This window comes from Periplaneta americana, chromosome 5 (genome assembly GCF_040183065.1).
Source record: "Periplaneta americana isolate PAMFEO1 chromosome 5, P.americana_PAMFEO1_priV1, whole genome shotgun sequence".
In the NCBI taxonomy this organism is placed as follows: domain Eukaryota; kingdom Metazoa; phylum Arthropoda; class Insecta; order Blattodea; family Blattidae; genus Periplaneta; species Periplaneta americana.
In genome coordinates this window covers 5,011,508-5,025,149 of record NC_091121.1, presented here as the reverse complement: position 1 = coordinate 5,025,149, position 13,642 = coordinate 5,011,508, and the positions used below count along the sequence as shown (strand labels likewise).

Below are 13,642 nucleotides of genomic sequence, written 5' to 3'. Positions count from 1 at the left end.
CAGGTATTTGAATTTTTCCACCTCTTCAAAGGATAAATTTCCAACTTTTATATTTCCATTTCGTACAATATTCTGGTCACGAGACATAATCATATACTTTGTCTTTTCGGGATTTACTTCCAAACCTATTTCTTTACTTTCTTCAAGTAAAATTTCCGTGTTTTCCCTAATCGTTTGTGGATTTTCTCCTAACATGTTCACGTCATCCGCATAGACAAGCAGCTGATGTAACCCGTTCAATTCCAAACCCTGTCTGTTATCCTGGACTTTCCTAATGGCATACTCTAGAGCAAAGTTAAAAAGTAAAGGTGATAGCGCATCTCCTTGCTTTAGCCCTCAGTGAATTGGAAACGCATCTGACAGAAACTGACCTATACGGACTCTGCTGTACGTTTCACTGAGACACATTCTAATTAATCGAACAAGCATCTTGGGAATACCAAATTCAATAAGAATAACATATAAGACTTCTCTCTTAAATAGTAATAATAATAATAATAATAATAATAATAATAGTAATGTCATTAACAATAACGAAATCTTGCATATTTACTTATTTACCACACCTCATCTTTATGTTGGGAGGCGTATTCTAAATGATTCAATGATTTGTGGAAGAGTATATTTTCCTCCTGGACCTCTCGCACGTTATATTGGTAATTAGTAGATTAATATGATATTGAAATGTATTTTGTCTGACAATATGAAATTAATTGCTTTGACTAAATGGTTTACGATTGACGAGGTGTAACCTAAATATATATTTTGTTTGATTATGTGAAATGATTAGTACGAATTCCGAAAACAGAATACCACTTTGAAATGTATACCTTACTTAAAATAGTGGTACATACTCCTAAGTCGCTACCATTCTGTTTCCCCTCTTGGACGTTTTAATAAGAATCTGAACTTTAAAATATATATTTACGTCCTTTAGCCACTGGAAATCAAAATTATTGCTGCCAAAATAACAGTTAGATAATGACTGCCAGTTGATGTATTTGTCAGTACTCGAAATTCGAAACAAAGTTGGCAAAAGAAAACTCAACATCACAGCTAGATAATCATCATACTCCACTAGCGTTATATAGGGTGTTTCAAAAATACGGGGCATAATTTCAGGTATGTATTTCCCACATGTAGACAATCAAAATAGTTCATTACAACATGTGTCCGGAAATGCTTCATTTCCGAGTTTTGGCATTCACAACATTGAAATTCACCGGAACGTTTTTCTTTCCGCAGGTCGTTGTCATTACAGAAGATGTTCAAAATGTCCACCTCCTGCTTGAATACAGACCTCACATCGATGTCTCATTGACCTGCGAACACGATCCCAAACTCCAGGAGTATTGCGTATGTCCTCAGAACATGCCACAATTCGATTCCGAAGGGATTCCAAATCAGGCACCGGAGACGAATAAACCAATGATTTTAAATGGCCCCACAAGTAGAAATCGAGAGGGTTCAGATCAGGTGAGCGTGGAGGCCAAGCAATTGGGATACCTCTACCTATCCATCGATCAGAAAACCTTCGATCCAAGTACCAAGTACAACACTGAATGTAACCTTCGCCTCGGAATGAACTGTCAGAGTGCCGTCTTAATGCCTCCTTTGACGGCAACGACCTGCGGAAAGAAAAACGTTCCGGTGAATTTCAATGTTGTGAAGGCCGTAACTCGGAAATGAAGCATTTCCGGACACATGTTGTAATGAACTATTTTGATGTGGGAAATACATACATGAAATTATGCCCCGTATTTTTTAAACATCCTGTATAGTAATAAGGGAAAATAGTTAGGTTCCACCGTTAGGGTATTAAGTAAGCTGATCCAGGCAATACACAAGAAGAATTTACAATTTTGATAATTAATATTATCTTTTATGACATGTAAGCATCTTTAAATACGAGTAATTAGAATCAGTTTTGATCTGGCCCCGTTTCTGTTAGTTTGGTGATGATAGCGACTATAATTCTAGAAGTCCTCAGGAGGAATATTCCTTATCAAGACTACTCAACGACTTACTTGCGCGTTATTCGCACCATCTGCTGCATTCTTGTCCTCAGCGGAGTTTGGATCCAAAGGCTCCAACCACTCAACCAGCATAGCCAAGGATATTTTTCCTGAAACGGATGGCAACACAAAATACAGTCTGATCCGTTTGGGTATGGATAATATTAATTTATCAACAGTAATCTCACTAGAGGTTTTGATTTATGTAGAGAAAATCAAAACTCGAGTGGGATTTAATTGACTATTACACGATTAGAAGAAAGTATATAAAGATTAGAAGTAACGAAGTACTCCAATACAATAAAATATTAATTGACTTGCGAAAATACAACTGTCTTCAAATGTATTATTGCACCATTACGCTAGATGGCAGTTGTGCCAACTATGGAATCTTCATTGAAGTTTGTAGACGGTTACTAGTCAAGAAGGCTTTGATGATTCAGTTTCATTTTTATTAAAACAGTTGCATTCCACTTCAATCATCCGGATCCCAGTAATCAACGTCACTTGACATGATTTTCAATAAATCTGAGTATTAAACAATCTCTGATACGTGACTATTCATAATATCGTATAGCAGAAGCTATAACATAACCTAAATAATATAAACAAGTGTTAGAAAAGTTTTAATTAGGGATGATGAAATAAACAAGAAACATTTTAATGAACGATGATGAAATAAAAAATAAACATGAATAATTTTAAAAGAAACAATTATTGAAAGTACAATGTTCAAATTTGAGTGTTTTAATGGTTGGTGATTCAGTTGATGTATATTGGACGTGTGCGTAAAAGAAGTGAACTCGTTGATGTACATGGTGTATCCCTCAACTTATTCAGGATTTCCGAATGGTGCTCTTCATATATGATCAGTGATCTTTATTAATTCTTGCTCTCGAATGCCAATGCGAGTCATATTTTAAAGTGCTGTGCATCGACTGGAGTGGTTTGTAATTTTTTTTTTTGACGTCCAGACAAGTGCAGTTTGAAATGTTGGTAAACAAAGAAAGAAATGCTAGGGTAGTGATAAAAATAAACAAATGCTAGGGACGCGATAAAATGAAACAAATGTTAGGGACGCGATAAAATTGTGCGATAAGGAGCCATGATTGGTTGAAAGACGTCCTTTCGAACCGTTTTATTGGTCAAAAGTAGTGTGACGTAGTAAAAGTGTAATAGTCATTATAAATCTATTATCATAGTAGGAAAAATTTCTTACTGGGTATATTATGATTAAAAATAGTAATCTCCATATATGACAATCAACAATGCATAATCTGAAAGGACAAATGAAAATCGTAGATGATTAAAATGGTTACTATAAATCAACACCGGGCGCAATGTATTCTTTGGTATGCTAAATTTGAGAGTGGTAAAAGAGTTCGAAGGGAATTTCGACGTGAATATGGTGTGCGTAATGTACCTAAATACGATTCCAAAATGTTATGATATCGAACATATGTAGAAACAGGTTCTATGTTAAAAAAAAAAAACATACAGGCGAAACCCAGTACGAGAAGCAGCTATCTCTTTGCTTGATCTCCAAACTCCCCAAACCTAACCCCTCCTGACTTCTTCGTGTAGGGTTTTGTTAAAGACATTGCGTATACATAGAAACCCAGGAACATTGATGATCTGAGAGTAAAAATTACTCAAGCTTTTCAACAAATCACCCCTCTCATGTTACAGCGGACATGGGCTGAATTGCATCACCGTTATGAGTTGTGCAGGGTGCGCAATGGGGGTCATATTGAGCTCTGAGGAATCTCCCATCTTTCAGTGTTGTATGCACAAAGTTTCAACAAATAAAGTTCAGTAGGAAATGTTTTACGGTGTTTTTATTTTATCCATGCCCAAACGGATCACCCTGTATTAACAAATGAACTTTGACGTATAACATCACAAATTCACCAACTACACTTCAAACCTGGCCGAGAACGAAGTAAGAAAATCCATCAAATTTTAATCTGTCTTTCGTAGAATTTTCTAAACACTTGCAACTTTCTACCATAATCGAATCTGTCAATGTTAAAAGGCACCGAATCATTTCTTTTCAGTCCTAATATGGAAATTGACGATAAAATTATCCCAATTGCATAACAAATTCGTAGATAGCAATATAATGTTATTAGTGACATAATTGCTATTAATAAAATTATGAAACTTATTTTATTAATCATATATGTTTTGTGACATCTAAGAAATCACTTCTACTAGCTTAATAATTTAAAATATATGTTTCTGTTGTGTTTACGCACGATAATACTGATCTAAGAAGTATAATTGAAATATTTAATTTTCTACTAAATCAAGAAAAAACTTAAGAAAACTATCAAGATGTTAATTTCTTCAAGAATTGACGTGGTAGTACTAGTATTTATTTAGTGTTTATTAGTATTTATTTATTTATTTATATTTATTTATTTATTTATTTATTTATTTATCTTGGTAGAGATAAGGCCGTCAGGCCTTCTCTGCCCCTCTACCAGGGGATTACAATTACAATATGAAGAATAAAATTACAATTAATATTAAGTGCTTTTTAACCATGACCGATTCAGTTATCGCTCAAGTTAGTGAGATTTTCAGTATTTGTTAAAATAAGTGGATTAAAAATGCTCCAACATCCACATATTTGGACTTTTAACTTCAAATTATTCTAGACGTTACCTTATAAATTTGCGTGTTTCCTGAAACAATGGAGCTGCTCTATAAGGGTTTGTGAATAGTAAAAAATTCTTGTCATTCGATAAAAGTCGGAGAAACGTTGCTTAAATTCCTCAGACAAGCTGTGCAAATGACTAATACAATTTTCCTTCGTGACTGGATCCAAAGGCGAACTAAATAATCGAAGTGTAGGGAAATTCTCTAAATTATTTGCACTTAGCTGCATACGATACAAGGATAGTTTAAGACTAAATGCTTTTACTCTGTCACGTAAATGTGGTACCAGCGAAACGTTTCCCTGAAGACATACATTAAGGTCATTTAATTTGGTAGACATGTCGGACAGGAATCCAAGGTCTTACAACGAATTCCGGTACGTTCAGTTTTTTCTCATCTAAAAATATTTCAGTTTCTTCCTTAAGGGGAGAGGATGGTATTTTTTGGTGAATGTGTGGAATGCATAGCATAACATTTTGTAGGTATTTGTGTCCTTATCGGATGTTGAGTCGCCATTTTTAAACTTCCTGCGTTATGGATTTAAATCACTCGCCCACTTTTATTGCTATTTCCGGTAAATTAAGTTTTCAAAAATTTTTTTTTCTTTAAAATACCCTTTGATATGTGTAGAATGCATTGCATAACATTTTGTGGGTATTTGTGCCCTTATCGGATGTTGAGACGTCATTTTTAAACTTCCTGCGCTATGGATATTTAAATCACACGCCCGCTTTTATCGGTTTCCTGTAATTTCATTTATTTTGCTACATTGCCAGACAAAATGGATATAATTTCTGAACTATTAAAGATACATGCATGAAATTTAGAACACCCATTCTTTAGACTATTGGGAAACTTTTCTCTACAACAAAATTTTGTTACTTGATTTCCTTTTAAAAATACATCCGTTTGTTTGCAAGAAAGGAAATCAGAAAATTGTTATTAAATTTTAATTGTTTATTTTACAAACGTAGGGACAAATATCAAAATTCTGTTACAGACAGTTTCTAGAACATGCTTTTGCAAGTATATTGCAAAAAATTGTTTGAATCTATCTTTAAAAACGGTTTAGATATATCGGTTTTAGTACAATCCTACATTGGGTATATTTTTTTCAAATTTGGGCCCCATATAATTTTTTTAAACATTTTTATTTGGTTGAGTTGCCACAGCTATGAGCTCTCTACATAAAAAAATTAATATTTTACACCAAATAGGAAAAAAGGTTTTAAAAACACCATCCTCTCCCCTTAAGTCCGCAGATCTCGCCAATGTCTCGCATTTACACGGCCCGCCCTCTGTTCGCTACATGAACCCAGGACACCTCACCTTTCGGTACGCAGCTCCCGGGAGAGCCTGAGTTCGGTACCCTGCTCTACGGGACGGACTGTAGATGTAGTGAATGCAGAAAACCACTTACCGTTCTGAGATTCTCGGAATTCCTTTTGGTAAAGATGGTAGACATGGCCATGTGCTAGAATTAAATTTCTTGATGACATGTAACTCCCAACGCCCTGTGTGACCTTGCTAGGGTGATATGGAAATATGGGAAGGCCCTCGTACGTGAGGGATAGCATCTGTGGCTCATTGAGTGTTATCCACCATTTAACCTAGTTTTGAAAAGAGAAATTATGTTAATTTTATTCTGTTCTTATAATAAAGTGTAATTGAACACCTCGGGGTTAATACCGTAGAAGTGGGTAAAGTCAATCAGTGGGTGTATAATCGATCATTTGCGATTTTTATTTAAAATTATATATTTTCTCAGTTACTTGTTAAAATTTTGTTATGCTGACTTCATTGCCTGACATTGCAAATGTAAGCGAGAGGACCAACAAAAAGCCTGCGAATGCCAACAATGGGCACACTGTGTAATTACCGTTGAAGTGAAAATTGTTATTCTCAACTTTTTCTCTTAAACGAAAACAAAGTCTTACAAACTCTAAATTATAGTCTGCAGTGAAAGGAGACAGGAAGTATACGTAAGTACTTTTCGTTGAGTTTGTATCCTGAAATAATAGTTTTGCAGTTCGTAAATGTTAGTATTGAAACTTATTATTTTAAGAAAACTTGTACCTTTGTAGGGTTAAGTCGATCATGCCATCGACCTACTCGAAACAGATAGGACCAGCAGGAAGAATAAATTGTTCACCGAAATACATCCAACTAACATTTATAAACAGAAAAATGTCATAGTATAGCTTATATTGATGGGATAGTGGGGAAAGAGGAAGACGAAATTATGGTGAATTTCTTGTGTAAGAGAAGCACTGCCAAAGGAACATATTTTGTACACCCCTCTGTACCCGACTATGGGAACAACGTAATTTCTAAAGTGACATAAGGAGGGGAAGATTTCAAATAACATCTGATATAAACCTGAGCAATGTTGAATTGCATTTTAGATTATAATTGAAGGATTGTATTTGAATGTAAATTTTGAATTCTTAAATCTTTGTGTGTTGGTATGTGAAGTATTAAAATGTGTTTTTATGTTTTATAAGTTTGCAATCATAGTCGCGATTGTACAGTGGAGACCTGTAGGCCTAATTGTATCGAATAGTATGATCACAGTAACAAAAGTTACACTATATAATGCTATAGGCATATATTGAAGATTATTATTGTTTTTTCACCCCTTATAACAAATAAAATATATGCAATACGCTTAATTTATTTTTAAAAAACATAAACAGTGATCGACTTTACTTCGCAATATTTTAAAATCGATCTTAAACTAAAAATTCAATGGTGATCGACTTTACCCTATTTAAGCAGATAACTTCGATCACAAGTCAAATAAAAAAAATTAGTTTTTTTATAGATTGTAATTCAATTCTTGCAACGTGTCTTCATAAGTGAAGGATATGACGACAAAATGCTGTTTTCTGAAGAACTTCGCTCCATTGCATAACCTCAATATCGTTAAAAAAAATGGCAAAATTTGGATCGAATTTACCCTCTTCTACGGTAATGACAACCCTCACATTTTATATTTACAATGTTTTTGGTGCTACGTTCGCATGTTGGTATTTCAGGGAATGAGAACACGGACTCCCTAGCAAAAAAGCGACTGAAATATTGTTACGGACGACCTCTCAACTTTCGTAACACAACTTGAAACTATTAGTTAACAGCTCATTTTAGAGTGAGTTTCCCTCAGATCTTCAAATAAAGAGTGATGGCAAGAAATGGGCTGGTCTTGTTGACAAGTCAGAGATATTTCCTGATCATTCCGTAAAGAGACTGTAGCTGCCATAAGGATTATCACAGGACAAACTGCTTGGTGGAATATGTAAAGTAGATGTCCCTGATATGGCCATGCTAAGGTTTGAGAATTTTTCTAGCCGCCATTTTGAAAAAAAATGTAAACCACTTTTTTCTTACTCGTTCTCAGTCTAATGGACTTTCTTAAAACAATTTCCTTTCCCCATAAAAATAGCTTTAATTGTCCAAAAAGTCCCCAAATTCCAAAAGTCTACCTAATCGCCATATCAGGAACATGTGCACGTGATATGGTCACCCTTGTTCCATGTTCTACAAATCGTGATTGTTTTCAGTTTGATAGCGCAGTTGTGCTTAAAATTAAATAATTTTGGTGTAAAATGAATAAACATGACACTTAATAATCTTCTTTATAATTCAAAAGTGTAGTCAAAACAGGTTTTTCCATAAAAAATTAAGTTGTTTTTCTTAAAATACAAAATCTTTGCGTAATCCCAGCTGTAAAGCATGTAAATTTGTCAGGTAAAAAAATAATAGTGAATTGAACTTGATATCGCCATGGTGCATTTGATATGGCCATATCAAGAGCAGGTAAGCTTTTAACGAAAATCGTTTGATTATGAACAACTCGTAAAAGATACGCAATCAACGACAACACCAATCAACAGAACATTAAAAACTGAATGGAGTACCATAGTTTTCATGAAAAAATTATTTGAAAACATGCATAAAACAAAGGAGACTTTCCAGAGAAAATTAAGAAGAGGTCACATGAAAAGCGCAAAACAGGCAACTGACGCCATATTGCTCAACCTGACTGGATGAAAAACGATCAAGTGACATACCAGGATGTCCTTTCACTGGATGCTGCTGCAATTTAGCGGATTTTTTGGTTAACTAACTCACAATAGGGGGGTGGCCATATCAGAAACATGGCCATAACAGGAGCACCCACCTTATATAAACTGGGTATTTTACCATCACCTCAGTGTGTCGTTCGTAATGAGGAAAATTCTATTATGAATTGGGAACATTTTTTAATGTTTGTAAAAAAAATTGTAAATTTCAAATCCTCTATGGGGACTTTGTACGGGTCCGCCAGAAACCAAATTATATTGAATCAATGTGGTTGAGCATATTGAGCATTAAATCAATACACGCACGCACACACGCACGCACGCACATACACACACACAGACAGACAGACACACGTACGTTTTACTTGTAGCAAGTAATGAGAGAGATTTGCAAGTAAACCACGAAAATAGAAAGTAAGGCTATATGATTATCTTGAAACCAGAATACAGTCCGAAATGGAAATGTAAACATTTATCCTTTGAAGAGGTGAAAAACTTCTAGTATCTTGAAGCAACAGTAACAAAAATAAATGACACTCGAGAGGAAATTAAACGCAGAATAAATATGGAAAATGACTGTTATTATTCCGTTGAGAAGCTTTTGTTATCTAGTCTGCTTTGGAAAAATCTGAAAGTTAGAATTTGTAAAACAGTTATATTACCGGTTGTTCAGTAGCCTATAGTTGTGGAACTTGGACTCTCACTTTTAGAGAGGAACAGAGGTTAAGGGTGTTCGAGAAAATATTTGAGGCTAAGAGTTAGAGGGATGAAGTTAGAGGAGACTGGAGAAAGTTACATAACGCAGAACTGCATGTATTACATTCTTCACCTAAGACAATTAGGAACATTAAGTCCAGACGTTTGAGATGGGCAGGGCATGTAGCACGTATAGGTGAATCCAGAAATGCGTGTAGTGTGTTAATTGGGAGAGCTGAGAGGAAAAGACCTTTGCGGAGGCCGAGACGTTGATGGAAGGATAACATTAAAATGGATTTGAGGATAGGGACCGATGTCGGGTTTATGTTAGGGCGCAATGAACCTTCGGATTCCTTAAAAGCCATTTGTAAGTAAGTAATTCGTTGTAATTTTCACATATTAACATTTGTTATGAACACTGCGATATTTGTAAAAGTGAAGTGAAGCAATTCGAATCCTTATACAACAAAAAACGTTTTTTCAGAATTCAACAAGAAATTTGAAATTATTTTGTCCTTCAATTAATACGTAAAATACGCAATACGTAAAAATTTTCAAGCATATATAATTTATATAATGAAGCCATATAGTGATAATATAAAGTGTCATTTAATATATCTGAATTTTGCGGTTGTATTACTCACTCTGTCACCAAAGTTTTCGAATACCACTCGAGCATATTCGACGAAAGCTTCGATTATAAACGGGTTGGTCCATCCTCCCAGATCCTGAAGATATTGCGGAGTATCCCAATGAAAGAGAGTTACCTGAAGAACGTAAAATAAGTTAATCAGACAAATATTACTTCTATTATTCTGAGGAATCGATATGTCAAATCAATTAAATTATTTTCCCCTACACTTCCTTGACATTCCTTCCCACTTCCTTCGCAAATCATGCTATGGATTGTTAATACAGTAGGCTACGTGTAGGCTATAATATTGTGGACAGTTTATCTTGACTGAAGTTTAATTAAGTAATATACTGGTACATTATGCAACGAGCCTATAATGGTAGTAATTAAGACGCGAGTATGTTTGTAAAACGAGCGCAAGTGAGATCCATAATTTTCATACGAGCGTCTTAATTACCATTATAGGCAAGTTTCATACGACTTTTTATGCTCGACCATATTTCTAACTTGAAATTATTCATAAGTATTCATGTTATTCTTATCTGACTGGGGAGCGGAACTGACCTTGTGCAATATCTCGTAAATTGTGAGATGTGCGCAGACGCGAAAGTATTGATTTTTTCCGAGAAACAAATGTCATTGACCTGGATATAATCTAGAGAGTAAAATAAATATTAATCTTGATATGACCTTGAAATTGATTTATACATTGAAAAACAAGATGACAAATTGAGTTATTTGAATATTATTTACAATTAACGCTAATTATTATAGTAACAGAACATAATCTTCTGCGACAGTATTGGATTTCCAGCCTCCGTGACGTTTCGCTCGTTGTCTTTCGATTGCATATCCGAGAATAAGTCGACCTGGTTGGCGAGTTGGTATAGCGCTGGCCTTCTATGCCTAAGGTTGCGCGTTCGATCCCGGGCCAGCTCGAAGGCATTTAAGTGTGCTTAAATGCGACAGGCTCATGTCAGTAGATTTACTGGCATGTAAAAGATCTCCTGCGGGACAAAATTCCGGCACATCCGGCGACGCTGATATAACCTCTGCAGTTGCGAGCGTCGTTAAATAAACCATAACATTTAACATTCCGAGAATAATCGATACTTGCTCTTTCATATTGCTACAATGGTGTTTTCTGATTGGTGGAACACCTGAACTTTAATGAATAGGTGTACTTTAATGAGGTCCATTAAAAGGCTGCTACCAGGTGTATAATTGCAACATTTCGGCATGGTCGAGCATAATGATAATTATACACAACTTGTACTTGAATAATGAAATAATTATTGAATATTCAGTAATAAATACAAATTTGTCCACAAGATATAATATTGAAGTACTAGCATTCTACTCCTTAATAAAATTAACCACAAATGTAAAAACTGAAAATATTTTATAAGAAATCATTACGATTGGCGTAATCCCATTGTCTAGTAAGTTGTCAATAACTTTGTTATAGTGATCGATTCCTTCTTGGTTTATGTAGTTAGGAAGTCCTGTCGGTATGATTCGAGTCCAGGCAATGGAGAATCGATAGTGATTCATCTGCAATTGAAAACAATTGTCTCATTACGATACATATATTGAAATAACAAAAATTGTAAAATGCGTGCCATGTTAAAAAAATCCTCGTTTTTAATAAACAATTCCATCTTTATTAAACATCACCAGTGTCTGCTTGACACCGGGAGTAGGGCTAAGACGTGCTCTCACTGAGTTGCCACTTCTTTCTGTTTGACCTTTTTCTTTGCAAAGCATATGCAGTACAAGACTGACGTTACAGTCATTCATAAGAAGTGACAACGTCGTGTAGTGTAATGCCTTTGTTACACTCTTTGCAGATGAAGTCTGAAGTTCTTGAATTGAATCATTGTATTAGCCACTAAATTTAATTATTGTGCTGCAAAAATACAGCAGAAATACAAAATTGAATTACTGTACCGGTACTGAAAATAACAAGACCAAAGTTAAAATGAATTATTGTACTAAAAATAATAAAAATCACAGCAAAATTACATTGAATTATCGTATTGTAAGTAACAACAGCTAGTTTGTATTGCATTATTGTTCTGAAAATAACAATATTAAGAGTAAACTGAATTATTGTACTGCAAATAACAACAGCAAAATTAAATTAAATTCAATCATTGTAGTGCAAATAACAATAGCAATATTAAATGCAATCATTGTACTGCTAGTAACAACAGCAAAATTAAATGCAATCATTGTACTGCTAGTAACAACAGCAAAATTAAATGCAATCATTGTACTGCTAGTAACAACAGAAAAAGTAAATTCAATCATTGTACTCCAAGTAACAACAGCAAAATTAAATTCACTCATTGTACTGCAAGTAACAACAGCGAAATTAAATTCAATCATTGTACTGCAAATAACAACAGCAAAATTATATTCGATCATTGTACTGCAAGTAACAACAGCAAAATTAAATTCAATCATTGTACTGCAAGTAACAACAGCAAAATTAAATTCAATCATTGTACTGCAAGTAACAACAGCAAAATTAAATTCAATCATTGTACTGCAAATAACAACAGCAAAATTAAATTCAATCATTGTACTGCAAGTAACAACAGAAAAATTAAATTCAATCATTGTACTGCAAGTAACAACAGCAAAATTAAATTCAATCATTGTACTGCAAGTAACAACAGCAAAATTAAATTCAATCATTGTACTGCAAATAACAACAGCAAAATTAAATTCAATCATTGTACTGCAAGTAACAACAGCAAAATTAAATTCAATCATTGTACTGCAAGTAACAACAGCAAAATTAAATTCAATCATTGTACTGCAAGTAACAACAGCAAAATTAAATTCAATCATTGTACTGCAAGTAACAACAGCAAAATTAAATTCAATCATTGTACTGCAAATAACAACAGCAAAATTAAATTCAATCATTGTACTGCAAGTAACAACAGAAAAATTAAATTCAATCATTGTACTGCAAGTAACAACAGCAAAATTAAATTCAATCATTGTACTGCAAGTAACAACAGCAAAATTAAATTCAATCATTGTACTGCAAATAACAACAGCAAAATTAAATTCAATCATTGTACTGCAAGTAACAACAGCAAAATTAAATTCAATCATTGTACTGCAAGTAACAACAGCAAAATTAAATTCAATCATTGTACTGCAAGTAACAACAGCAAAATTAAATTCAATCATTGTACTGCAAATAACAACAGCAAAATTAAATTCAAACATTGTACTGCAAGTAACAGCAGCAAAATTAAAATGAATTAGTGTATTGCAAATAACTACGACATGATTAAAGCATATTTTATTATTGTAAATCAGTTAATAATAATAATAATAACAATAATAATAATAATAATTAATTATTATTCAAAAAATAACAGCAAGGATAAATTAATGCAAATAATACAGGAAAATTAAAGTGAATTATTGAACTGCAAATAAAGCAAAGAATAAATTGAAATACTGTACTGTAAATACACATAACTACAGCAAGGCTAAATACAATAACTGTAGAGAAACAATAAATC

At 33.9% G+C, this 13,642-nt stretch overlaps 1 protein-coding gene across 1 annotated transcript in view; it reads right to left on the bottom strand.

The window, feature by feature from the left end:
* Positions 1-6,256, bottom strand: part of LOC138700569 (cytosolic beta-glucosidase-like) — a 28,011-nt gene extending 21,755 nt beyond the window's left edge. Inside the window, exons 1-2 of the mRNA XM_069827150.1 lie at positions 6,100-6,256; positions 2,028-2,125 (exon numbers count right to left, since the gene is read on the bottom strand). Coding sequence (XP_069683251.1) covers positions 2,028-2,125; positions 6,100-6,256 — 255 coding nt within the window. The remainder of the gene's footprint in view (positions 1-2,027; positions 2,126-6,099) is intronic.
* Between the last annotated feature and the right edge of the window lie 7,386 nt (positions 6,257-13,642).